The 14382-nt window shown below is 26.0% G+C and overlaps 1 protein-coding gene across 1 annotated transcript in view; it reads left to right on the forward strand.

Annotated features, from left to right (window-relative positions):
- Positions 1 to 14382, forward strand: part of LOC132935054 (uncharacterized) — a 38747-nt gene that overhangs the window by 8411 nt on the left and 15954 nt on the right. The window contains exon 2 of the mRNA XM_061001505.1: positions 2594 to 2880. Coding sequence (XP_060857488.1) covers positions 2754 to 2880 — 127 coding nt within the window. The 5' untranslated portion in view covers positions 2594 to 2753. The remainder of the gene's footprint in view (positions 1 to 2593; positions 2881 to 14382) is intronic.

Below are 14382 nucleotides of genomic sequence, written 5' to 3' on the forward strand. Positions count from 1 at the left end.
TGCATGATAATTTTATCATTTTACCTAATCGTATTTATTTACTTAATTGTAACATAACTGTAACATACTTGTCATTGTATTAATATATTTATATGAAATAATTACTCGCATAATAATGAACTGATGGCTTGATACATATTATAATTGATTTAATGAAAGTTTAACGATTTTTTTTTTATTAATTTTATTGATAAAAAATGCAATACAATATTGTTGTAAACCTACCAATAAAAATGTCTACATAATTTAAGAATATAGGTTTTGGTGGTCATAGATAGTTAAAATACCATATAATTAATCATATCATCAATTTGTCATACTTACCCACTTTCAAGAAGTTTTAAATAATCAATTCTATCGATTTTTTAAGAAAAATTATAGTTAATAACTAAATATTATTTTCATTTTTAGTAAATTTTTAAGTTGTCCCATATCAGTACCAATATAAGTATTATTGCGTAGTTAAGACTCATACAGTTATAAATAAAAACATATTTTTAAGAAAAAACTACATTTAGGTAGTAAAAATGTTTGATATAAATATATAATAACAAAATTTAATATAAATAGATATAAAACAGCAATGTTCCGTGTCATTTATATATTTCTGTGTATATTTTCTAAAGCCCAACTAAACTTAAAAACCGGAAAATGTTGACAGTTTAATTTTTTATTTAAAAAATGTTTAATTAAAAAAATTCTTTATTACAAAAAAAGTTATTTTTTGTCATTATGCACATTTTGTCATTATATTATAAATAAATGTTACCAAGTTGTACGCACTCATTTTAGCACTCTTCTAACGTTGTATTTAATTACATTTTTAAATCTTAATTATAATTTAAATGTTTCCTTTATATTATATATATAATAAATATCAATGTCAACTCTAGCTTCTAGATCGTCTATTTTGTGTGAAATTTTTACATTTTACTTTTAAGTATACGACATGTGTTCAAATGTTGTCTTTGTCCTCGTCGTCTTGGTCGTTTTATGATTCCGTTTTGATGAATGGCGCACGAGCATATTATTAAAGAATACTTTCACCGACAGTGGCTACAGACCAAACGCGTCGTCGCACACGTCTATTTTTTTTTTTTTTTTTTGTAACGCTTGACTATTATTATAGTTATACATTATACAGGGTGTTCTTACTAATTATTTTCATACTTATTTTTTTTATGAATTTAAATTACTAAATATAGTAAGTGATAGTTTATAGTATTATGTTATATAGGTTGTAGGTTATACAATTATATTTACAAACTATGAAATCAAAAATTAAATTTGAATTTAATAGTTTATAATAAATATAGCTTACTTTTTGTTAGGTATACATGCGCAATAATCATTAATTTGTATTGGAATTCTAATAAATTCTAGTTTATTAATAATTTAAAATCGTGAATGCAAATAGGTTCTTATAATAATATCGTGTTTAATATAAATTATCGTATAATATTTAAACGTGGTTTTTTTAAATAACTCGTACGTCGTGTATTTTGTATAAACATTTTTTCAAATCTCTTTGTGAGATACACAAAAATATACTACCTACGTCCAGACATAGTTTTTAATGGGACAGGTTTTGTGTATAAAAACAGTTATTTCCTACAGTAACCGTGAACTTAAAACAGTGTTAGGCATATTTGTTTTCTTTCATTCGTGTGTATGATAAACTTCAAAATAATATTTTACTAATGAATTAACCATGGACAATTATGTACCTAATTAAAATTAATAACACAGATATGGGATACATTTTGTACACGCAGGTATTGCAGAATTACAAGTGTACCTATATTATGTATGCAGGTACTATATAATATTATATCATTATATTGGTAGGAACTAAAATAACTCATTACTTTTTCGCCATCGCCAATACTGCGATACGATGGCAATTCCTTGTAATATATTTTTTTACTTAATAAACGACAGCAGCTACAGCAACTATTCTCAGATATAGTGGTAGTATCTGTGAAGACATTGCGCCATGTTGGCTGTAAGGGGAATATAATATAGTGACTGTGAATAAAATAAATAAAAATGCATACAATAAACTATAAAGAGTGAAAACCAGTTCCGGGGATCACGTGATGGTAGAGAGCGTCGATAATGTTGTATAGGCATATGCAATCTATAATAAATAGTAAGTACATATTATACTACACCGCACACAAACCTACATCAAATCGAAGTGACTTACCGGAGACAACTTTTTTATACGGGTGAGGGGTAACTCTGAGAATGTTTGACAATAATATAATGTTAGATATAACTAGACAGTTATTGTATTGTTATTATTTAATATTTTAATGATCATTATAATGTAACGATTGCCACTTGGTTTCGTTTTTAATTACGCAGGTAAATTCAGATACCAAGGTACTACGTCGATTAATAATACTTAATTATATCACTAACAATGATAACATTATATATCATTATATAAATTCATAATAACTGGATATACATTCTCAACAAACAAGCAAAGAAAATATTTCCCAGATTGTCTATACCTATACCTAACCGAAAACATGAATTCTATATACTTAGAAACATATTATCAACAATAACTTTATTGTTTTAGATGATAACTAACGTACAGGCAGTTGACATGGCTGAAGTGTATGCTAAAAAAATGGATGGATGGACGTGGAGCAAATCGGACAGCTGAATGACACCGACTGCAGCTTTGTGTGCGAGGCTGGCGAAGAAGCGTCGGGAAACATCATGTGGTTTGGCGTAAAATGGCTGATCCAAACAAGAGTAAAGCGCTGTATTCGTCCGGGGTGGCATTCCTAGGGTTCGCCTGTTTTGCACTAGCCGCCACGGCTATTGGATTGCCATTATGGGGTTACTACGAAAATCCTCAAGGTAAGTTTCGAGCATGGCGGGGTAAACTATCTGGTTGATACGAAAATCTGAGTTTTGTATTAATATATTATTAACAAAATTTAACACAATATACTTAGTTTATTTAAATTTTATAATATAATTGTAGACATATTATCGGACCCATGCCTATCTGTACCCACCAATAACACATGCATTACGTATTATATAATGTAAAATTTGAGTAGAAATTCAGTTAAAAAATTATTATCAAATACTATTATAATTTATATACGTAGGTAGTTATTCAAGATCATGTTCTACGTTTATTGTTTGAAACATTATTATGACAATTTATTTATCAGAGTGATTTTCCCTCGCAGAACTTCCAAAAACCCTTTCTTGCGGGGAAACAACATTGTTGTTATTCTTATCTGTCAGCCGTTTTATTATGGTATTGTTTAAAAGCCGAAACAACATGATTAGCATATCGACAGGGAACAAAATTGTTTGTATTTCAATCAATAACTTTCAAATAAGAGGTTTATATTATTTGGCCAGCTTTAAATAAATTCGCATAAACCAATTTATTCTGACAGTTTTCATCTACTCTATTATTTCGATTTAATGGGACCGTACATTAATATTTATTGGGTACAAAAATATGAGTCCCTATGAACCAACAAAGTGAAATTATTCATCATCTTTCAGACAAAATTAATTTTCTTGTGTGCAATATTTTTTTGGTTCTTAATGTTTATACAATATATTTTAGTATAATTCTGAATGTTTAATCGACGATCTATCAATATATTTTCTTCTCGAATGCATTATATTTATTTTTAGTAAGTTAATAAATAATAAATATAACATTTTTCACCAATATAATATGCTGCATACATACACACATAAGCAAAAAGGTGCCTAGCTTATATAATATGATACCAGCTACTGTATTATCTCGTGAATAAACATTCATCGCCTAAATTACACTGCTTTTTAAATTAAATTAATCAATTAATGTTTGATGATACAATTCCTAAAAATTATTTAGTCAGGTATAATCTTATGAATAAAATAAGAAACATTTTATGATATGCTATAGCAAGCATCTACAATATAACGTATTCATAACAAAAGATCAAATATTTCATTTAATAGTATAGGCACTCTCATAATTTTGTTTGTTTTTTATTTTTATTAACTGAGTGGATTATAATGTTGTTTCAGTAAATTGTATCAATAAAAAAATAAAAGTCAAATTTAACAAATTATTTTTATTTTTACAAGTGTATTAAAAGTCGGTAGCCGGGTTAATATAGATACGTTTGTCGAATTTTATGACCTCGGTTAGCTGGTTTTGCCGATTTATAGATAAAAATACGAATTCAATTGTTTAACTAAAAACTCAATCTATAGGTAACTTTATTATGTGAGGAGATTTACACAGCTCCACGTCAAATACATGGATGTCTGATTAAATACAACTATAGTCAAATTGCTAAAATGTTCAATTGTTACTTCACTAGTCTGTGTATGTATATCGTGAAATTCAAGGACATATCATATTATCTTTTATATTATATTATATATTTTACTGTATTAGGTATACGTATATACATTATACCTACATTAATTTTTATCAAACTAGGTCAGCTTATTATTTTTCCTAACAAATAATAGTTAGGTATTGTCTAGAAAAAATTGTATGGTAATTTTTATAGTTTTTCGGGAGTTTTTACTTGTTAATATTTTAAATTGAAAACAATGAAATCCTAAAATTCTTATAGTTTACATTGTGTGTCTCATATAAAACGCAATACACAAGGTAACAATATAATGATTTATACAATTTATCAAAGTAAATTATTTCTGCTATTTGTAATAACTAAAATAATCATGGGTATAATGAACAATTTTTTTTTTTTAAATTAAATCCTATTAAAGTCATAATAGTATATTTGTATGCATATTTTTTTGTAAGCTTGCACATTTTATACTGGATATATAAAACTTAAATTTCCTACAATTTGTATATACGCGTGTATATTATAATTAATAATTACGAATAAATCTATAATCTATGATAAATGTATATTGATATAGAATGATCAGATTAGTTTGGTCTGTCACTGACCGTTCTTCGTATTTTAAAATAACTTGTTAAATAATAATTATGTTACTCCGCTATGAAAATGGACTCAGTGGGTAAACATAAAAATAAAATACCTAAAGTATATTTTTCATTGACCATGATTCATTATGTGACTCATTAAAATATTGTCGTTTGCTTAATGGACACGTAATTCTTTAATGAGTTGATTACATAGTATCAATAACCTGTATAGATAATCATAGTATTTTAATGTGTAATTGTTTAACAGTTTTTATTTCATGACATTTTATAGGTTCCTTTTATGTCACTTAGAAATTACTGTACCTGATAAAAAATACTTTTGGTATGCTAGAAGCCTAGAACTATAATAATATAGTTGTTGGTATGTCTTATGATTTAATAGGATTAAATCCCGTTACCTACCATATCATAATACTTTTTATATTTGTAAAACAGAATGCAATCATAGAGTATATAAATATGCAGTATTAGAACACTATGATTGACTGAAAAATGTGTATTTTTCTTTTATAATACATTTATATTGTTTTGAAAATTGATATAAATTTGATTAATACAATGGTTGTGGAATTATCGTGCATGTTTTGTATTAAGAACTAAAATCCTTGTATAAAGGGTCGTAAAATCGCTGTACTTACAATAGGTTTTTATTCACAAATATTAATAAAATATTAAAATTAAAATTAATTATATTAGTAGATATTATATATTGTTGACATTATGACAATTATAACATTAACTATGGACATGCTTAACATAATATATAGATAAATACCTAATTATACATTTAGTACATAGGTGTACTCGTGGGAGGGTAATGTGGTTAACCCGGGAGGGAAATTATAAATTCCTGAGAACACCACTGACACTTACTAATAATTTTTATAAAATTAATAAGGTCAAACTTAATTAAAGTAGGAAATATTATGCAGTTTGTAAAATTAAGAACATCATATATATAATTACGATTATAAGAATCTATTTGGAGTGGGTTATTAGTTTTTCTATGATAAGTGTATTTATATTTGTAGGATCACGAGCTAAAGTGGTTTTACAACATTTTGGATTTTTACTGGTTTTTTAAAAGTTTTTCCGTCATCCAAAATGATTGATGTAATTTATTTTAAATCATATTACAAAACTATAAAATAACTAATTTAAGTAGATTAAATTAAGAAACTTCAATCAGTTTTAATTTATATATTATAATATGTAGATTGTAGTTTAAACTTTTAAGTTTAAAAACTAAATATTATATGTAATTTGTTATACAATTTTAACATGGCCACTACCAGTCAAGATGCTAACAACTTTATGCACTTACATCAGTATATATTACCTATTTTTTACATTGGGCTGTATTAAAAAAATATATCTTTAATGACGTGTTGGATACCTAAGTACAGCTATGACTGTCAATTTAAAACTAATCACAATCATAATTACATTTTTTTAAAAAACTGTTCTTTTATAGAACATAATATGCGTAATGCATACACATTATAGGTACATTTACACATAGGTACCTGAGGTAAGTATCCATGGAGGTACTATTTTTTTGTTGATTTTTAAATTGTTACCAGCATTCTCATTAAAATATTTTGTAGCCATGTTAAAGTAGTCTTTAGAAAACTATGAACCTGATTGGCATATAATTAAAATTTGATTTATAATAAATTCCAATTGGATATCTGTTCAACTAATTTATTTTTAAGCGCACTGTATCTCTCTGTTTCCAATTTTTATTGAATTTTCTCTTCCCCAATTTCATTTTATTCTTATATTTTCTTATCATACATTTTATATCGCAATGTATGGTAATCTATTTATAGCTTTAATAATCCTTGACTGATTGTATTCATTCAATGAATGACTTTAGATAATGTGTTATTATCGTTTTAACTGTCTATTGCATAAAATATTATGAATACATTTAGTTATATTAAATCTATTATAAAAAGTTTGAACCTTATAAATCATTTTTGAAATATGAGTTATATTACCTATATACTTAGCAAATATATTGTAACTGATGGCACGAGTTTAGGAACTCGACGGGTTTCTTGACAATCTATGCCGCATTAAAGATATAAAAAAATCTTTAGACTTTATATATATAAGTTATGAATTGTACAATAATAATATTTTTCTGTATTAAACAGATCGTTAATTTAATAAATAATAAATACTGTTCGAAGATATTTTAATTCCGCCCAAAATAATCAATTCAATGACTAATAGTTAGGTATATTCATTAAATATAAATATAGTTTATTAAGAATATACCATTAAATAATAGAGAATCAAGTATCTAGGTCAAGGAAATTGGTGACAATTGACTTAAGCGACAGTTATAAATGATGTTCGTAACTTTTATGTTTATTAATATTATACAATGACATCTTGAACCTGTTCAAAAAAAAAAAAAAAATCGTTAATAATTGTATTTAACTAAATTAATGTTTTTTTTTAAATATTTAATACATTATTAAGCACAAACATCAAGCCTTTTTTTTATACTTTTTGTGCAATACTTCAAAATTCTATGTAAAAAATAAATAAAAAAACCAATTTATTATTTTGAGATTTATGTGACATAAAATTGAACGTAGCTAATCAGTATTTTTAGCTTAAGTACGTACAGATCAAGTATTTGTAAGCCATACTATCTATAAATGCTGAACTTTATTCCGAAGTGAAATGTATAGAGGACCTATTATTTAGGTATACATAATTTAAAAAACATTTATTTTTAAGATTAGATTCAAAATATACCTTACAAATAAATATTCCATAATTCGTATTTGGTTTTTTTTAAAAAAAAAATTTTACAACATGATTGAGCAAATTTTTCGGAGTATCCAGTGCTAACTGAAAAATAATATGTTTTTTAAAGGTATTATTTTTATTCAAAACAATTAACGACTGTATTATTTTAAATATATATGTCAGTGTCTGGGGGAGTGTCCAGTGCCCTTGGACAACCCCCTTCGTAAATTCGCTACTGGGCTTATCAAAGTTAATAGAAATACAAAACAAAACCTACACGATGGAGCAAAAAAAAATTCTGCGATGTTGCCATTTCCCTCAATTTTGAATTATATAAGAGTTTTATCGATTCCGCCGTTTTAATATTAATTCCACCGGCTATCGATTCCGACAGATATTTGTTTATTTTTGTTCCACTGGCTATTGATATAAAAACTAATTCAAATAATTACTATAATACACAAAAATGGTAAATATGAGTTAAAAAATAAAATAATTTTGTGCTTCTAGGTTAAAAGTTTGTATTTTTTCATTCGTTAATTAATTTATACTTATACACATTTACTAGAGCCAATTGTTTGCATTTTCCCGATAAAATAATTTGTGTATTATTTTATATTTATACGTTAAACCTTTCATGGTAAAAAAAAAATAAAAATAAAACATTGTTAAAACTTTTTTTAACGCACTGATATATTATGTAAATGACTCAAATTATTATGGAACACTCACTACATTAACTAAATTATTTATATAATAATTTGGTAACAATATTTTTATCATAATAATTATATATTATAAAAAGTAGGTAGGTACTTTAAAATATCTTTGTAGTTCAATATTAGTTTATAAAAATTACTATCAATATTAATAGAAAATTATTTAAAAAAATTGTAATGCTTATAAATAGCTAAAAATTTGTCCAAATGTTTTTAAATGTCAGTGTGCATATAATATAGAAAAAGATAATTTTAGTAATGGTGGAATGTTCCAAGATTCTACGATTAGTATTTATTAAATAATAACAATTATTGATTAAGGATAAACCGTTATAATAACTTTGAATATCTAATATTGTTAACATCTAAAGACACTAATAAAAATGAATGTGAACTGGCGCAAACTTTATTATTTAATTCCAGTAAGAAAAACTTATGAGGAATATAGTCTTAAATTTTCAAGACTTATTAGGTATCAAAATTCTCTTGCTCAGCGCTGTATTGTTGGTGTCAAGTGTACCACGCCATTGATTGTTCGCTGTAATGGATGTGTTAAATTTGAATTAAATTATAAATCATTGAATACCATTCTAAAAAGTGACAGCTGTCAGGCCATATGCTTACAAAATAATTCGCAATTTTAATTTTAACGAATTTCATTTAAATTTGAAATTTGAATAATTATAAAAATATATTTTATATTTTTTAATCACTGTATTAAATACGTGTAAGGAATTTTGTACTAAAATATCATACTTTTTTACTCATAAAAATATTTTATCATACATAAGTCGATTACAAATTAAAAAAAATTAGGCAATTTCAAAATAGCTTAAATGATAATAGCTCGAAAAAATTCAAAATATTTTTAAAATAGTATAAATATTTCATGAAAATGTCAAGTCTATGGTTATTCGTTAATCGTTACTGAATTTGGTACATAAAAAAAAAACAAAATCGCTTTTGTTAAAACAAGCAGGATTTGCGTACATAATCCAGTATTTCGTATTATTTTTTTTGTTGTACCAACTTAAAGTACTGGAACATGTCATCCTTTTCCGAGTACTGATTAGATCCAACTGTCTACCAGAAATATCTCTCAAAGATCAGAGCATTTGTTATACTATAAAAAGTGTCTTCAGAGTTCATACATAAGAAATACAATTTGAAGAATAAACATTATTGAAAAATCAATACATTCATCACTCTTCTCGGAGTCTAATCTAATGAGAAAATACAAGAGAATTGACGATCTTGTAAACATTCATCCAAATTATAATTTCAAATACTCATAAAAAAAGAATGTGTATATTCTCGACTTTTTTTTAAATTCTAGTATAATGACAACTTTTGATGAATTTTGTAATAAATGTATAAGATTTTTGACAGAACATAAAAATGTCTGCTACATTTATAGAGAAAAAGTCAAAAATTCCCAATGTTCATAAATAGCTTAAAACTAGCCAAACTATTTGGTAAACATTTCAAGTAAGTGCCTTACGTTGCCTATAATCATTCTTGAGTTATAATTAAATCGTTTTTTAAAAATTGATTTTGCAAAAATATCACAGTTTTTAGTTATAATTTTTATTGTTTTCCTAGTTCTTAAGAAAACTATGGTGATATTTTTACTTTTATCCCTCAAAGTACCAACTAAACTAATAATCTAGTCAAAATAAAAATATATTATTTTTAAATTTTGCTTTCATTAAACTGAATTGAAACGTGCGTATTATCACCGAGTTAAGTTTATTCAGTACAGTAGGCATGTTGTCTATACGCGTCTCCTCTTTGAATATCTTTTATAAATATAATAACAATTATAGTATGGCAATAGATTACTTAACCTTGATGATATCACGCATTTTAAAATGTTTGTTTATTTTACACATCGGGTCTTTGACATGGAGTTAACGAAGTTTTTTTTAGTAATTTCAGTTGTCACAAGAATTTGCACTTTATCTTCTTGACATTTCCTGTTTTGTTTAAAATTAAAACCGAAAACGTATTGGTATTTAGTTTTTAGGATCTATGTGAGTACCAATGTAAAATAGTATTTTACTTTTAATGGAGAAAAATAAACATAAAATGCGTAAAATACTGTTCGTAAATTTGACATTTAACAAATTAACTTTAAGTAAATTCTACATTGTTATACGTATTACGTATACCTACCGTATACACATTATTACTCTTGTAGCTAGGATGTTATACTATCCATATATTATTTGAACGTGTTTTAAGCTTTTGTTTTAAATCGTATTGAAACTAGTGAGTTTTAATAAAATTATATATTTTTATTACATATTATGTAAGTATGAGTATTTTACAGGTCTGGTAATATGTGATGCAGTAATCTTGGTCAATTATTTGTTCGTTGTTAAAATATTACATGCCGCTGTATATAAATTAGGATGGAGCTATTATGGTGGGGAGGTGGAGTTATTAAAATATGTGTGCGTTGGACAGGTAAATAAAATGTGGTCATGCCACGGGGGCCATGGATTTTACTTTTGTAGCTTATGCACATTGTCTGAATACAATCAGGTTGTTGAACTCGTGAACCTGGCTGAATAACAAAATATTAAAACAAATCCAGTGTGATAATTTTGGTCCTTGTTTCTGTTTTAAATTTTAAGCGTCTATTTATCTTAGCTATTAGTTTCTAATGATATGCATATTATGCATTTTTTTTTCTGCTAAATCAATAGTGAGTATTTACTTAGCATATTTGTCCCTACATAGGTATAACGATAAAATAACTAAAAATAGTATATAATATCTTAAACTTATATAAAATTAGTAAATAAGATATATATGATTGAATACAAGTTTTATAATAAATATTAAAACATATAAATTCACTTTTAAAAGAATGAAAAAGAAAATAACATAATAATAAAAACTTTTTTGAATGTATCTATATAATATTTTGTTTTCTAATTTTTCAAAAGATATTTGTAAAACTTATATACACTATACACAGTAAACAATAGATAACCTGCATTGTTTTTTTTTTGTATCCCGGATCCAATTATTATTTTTCATCCATTAATTATGTCATTACATCGAATAAGTTGTACTTTTATTAGAAAATATTTTTAATACCATATATATAATTATAAATTCATTTCTCGCAATAAAAAAAACCTTTGTAGTATGGTAACAACATTTGTTTTTACAAGTTTTAAGAATTTGATTCCTGAAAAACAGCTTATTAATAATGGTTGTAAAAATTTGGCTGTAAGTATTTATTTAAGGAAATTTATTAACCAAAATTGACGTCTATATTCACTTTTTATACTCGCATAAAGTTCTCCATATTTCATTATATTTGTCAGTTATTTCTGCATTTTCACCTTGTATCATCCGATTGAACATAAACACTTCGTGATTGAGAATACCTTAATAATTAATACCTCATGCATTTATGTATATGTTTTATTATTTGCATGATCTTTTGATAAAATCGGTGTAGGCAATTTTTATTTATAATAATATTCAAGTCTTCCTCCGTTGTATAATTTTTTTTTATTTCTCGAACAGCACAACCACATTTTTATCGGCCTCCGCAGATGTTTTTCCTACCACGTATTACCGATAAAGTGTATGAAGCCTATATTACATCGTTACTAAAACTCATTATCTTGTGGCATGGTGTTCCACCCACGGTAAACGTTATTCTTTTTGCCTTTGATTGGAACAGGACAGCAAATTTGACGACACACCAATAATCATCATTGTCTAGATAAACGCGCGTCGTATTCTCGTATGTTACCTATATGTGTCTCGTCACGATCAAAACAATGACCGCCACACAAAAACAAAATATAACGTCCATACAGTATTTTACGAAGTTATTGTTATTTTGTTTTTATCATAGATCCACCTATAGAATATTATATATTTTTTTTATTGTATACGGAGATCGATCGTGTGACCTGATCTGATAACGTCCACTCCTGCACGCGTGCATTTTAATTTTAATGATAAAACCAGAACGCTATTTTATATTTGTACAGGTGGTTCACAATATTATTATATAGGATCTACCTACGCATAATGATACACGAATACCGTCAATGGTAGTTCCGGTACATTGGTAAGCCACACAAATTATTCTCCTCGTTTATCGCTGTACGGCATAGTATTGTTATTTCAGCAACTACATTATACCTGTTAAATCGTATATAATATGCCATTTGTACCCATGATAATATAGTATACTCGTTCTCCTCGTATTGTACGTATATGTTCGTACTCGTTAATAATTAATATTATATTTAATTTATCCACCGTCCATAATATCATTATTTATATTATTTTTACTGGCCGCCCTGATACCCACAGACTAACATAATAAACCAAATAAGGTGTTGGAAAATTATCATAATAATAATGTATTATATAATATGCAAATTTTGCAAATCATCGCGCGTACACTAGAATAGACAGGATTGTGGTTTTCGGTATGATTTTCTACCAAACAGTTGTTTTAATGCTCAACGTCGAATTAATTTTCAACCGTAAACATTGTAGGTATCTCTTACTAACCACCGTAAGTTAGGTCTTATATATATATATATGTAGGTGTGTGTGTTTGACTTACCACGAGTGATCGACACGATGACACCCATCCACTCGGATATTCTCGTTTAAATTCTGAATTAATTAAATCTAAAAAGGACCTTGAGCGTATCAAATGGCGCACTGGTAACGCACTCTGAACTTTTATCAATTTTGAAACCTTAATACATTTTTATAGAGCTTTTATTCGTATTTGAAGTGGTTGTATAATAATATGGAATATCATATTCCATTCTAGTCTAACAATAATATTTTAATGTTATTCGAAAAATCAGTATCAATGAATTTATTTTATTGGTTGGGATTTCTGCTATTTTTAGTAAAAGATTTTATTAAAATGTGTTCACATTATTTGGTATTGAGTTGAATATTATATTAACTTTGAAAACTAATATTTCAATAACAAAAACATATTATTATAATAATATAATATAAAGTTTATTGCAATATAATACTTGCATTTTTAATATTTCCTTTTAACGTAGACATTGTACATTCAGAAAATAACTTAGGTTATTTTTATCAACGAGCATTACTTAAATTAAAAATATAGAATATTGATAAAATACATAGAAATATTAAAATAAATAGGAAGGTATAGATGGTAGGTACATCATATTAAATAATAATGCCTTAATTACATTCTGATTATGTTAATATGTAATATTGTTATAATTATTATGAAACCTTAAAATTAATCAAGTTCATAATTTTTCAAGTTTAGTTCAATATTTGTCAATTACTAAATTACTCATACTCTAGTTTATAAATTTAAATTTACCACATTTTTGTATGGGATTTAAATATTTTGTAAAGATCCTATTCAAACAGCGTTATACTTATTATTTTATATAAGTATATTTACAAACATCAATGATAAATAATATTAATACTACTCAACATTTGTTTGCTTTAAATGTAAATGCATCATTTTATATCGAATTTTAAACCTTGAGATTGGAGACACTTTTTGTAAATTACTAGTAATAATAAAATATTATTATAAAATATCCTAAATAATGACAGATCGTCGACGCTCAGAAACGTTGCGCGTAGATACGCAATAATTAAATGATGTATCATTGATTTAAAATTTAACACATCCATTACAGTGACCTATTCTCAATGATAGGTACACTCGACACCTATTAAATTAAAATTTGTTATAATAGTATAGTTTGATTAAATATGAATTTACCTACAACCTACTGATGTTATACCTACCTAATCAAACGTTTCAAATACCAATAATAAACATTACATGTTTTTACTGAAGCGTAAAGGTACTTTTTTTAAGTATCAGTAACAATAATTAATATTTCGTTTCAAAAT

This window comes from Metopolophium dirhodum, chromosome 1 (genome assembly GCF_019925205.1).
Source record: "Metopolophium dirhodum isolate CAU chromosome 1, ASM1992520v1, whole genome shotgun sequence".
In the NCBI taxonomy this organism is placed as follows: Eukaryota; Metazoa; Arthropoda; class Insecta; order Hemiptera; family Aphididae; genus Metopolophium; species Metopolophium dirhodum.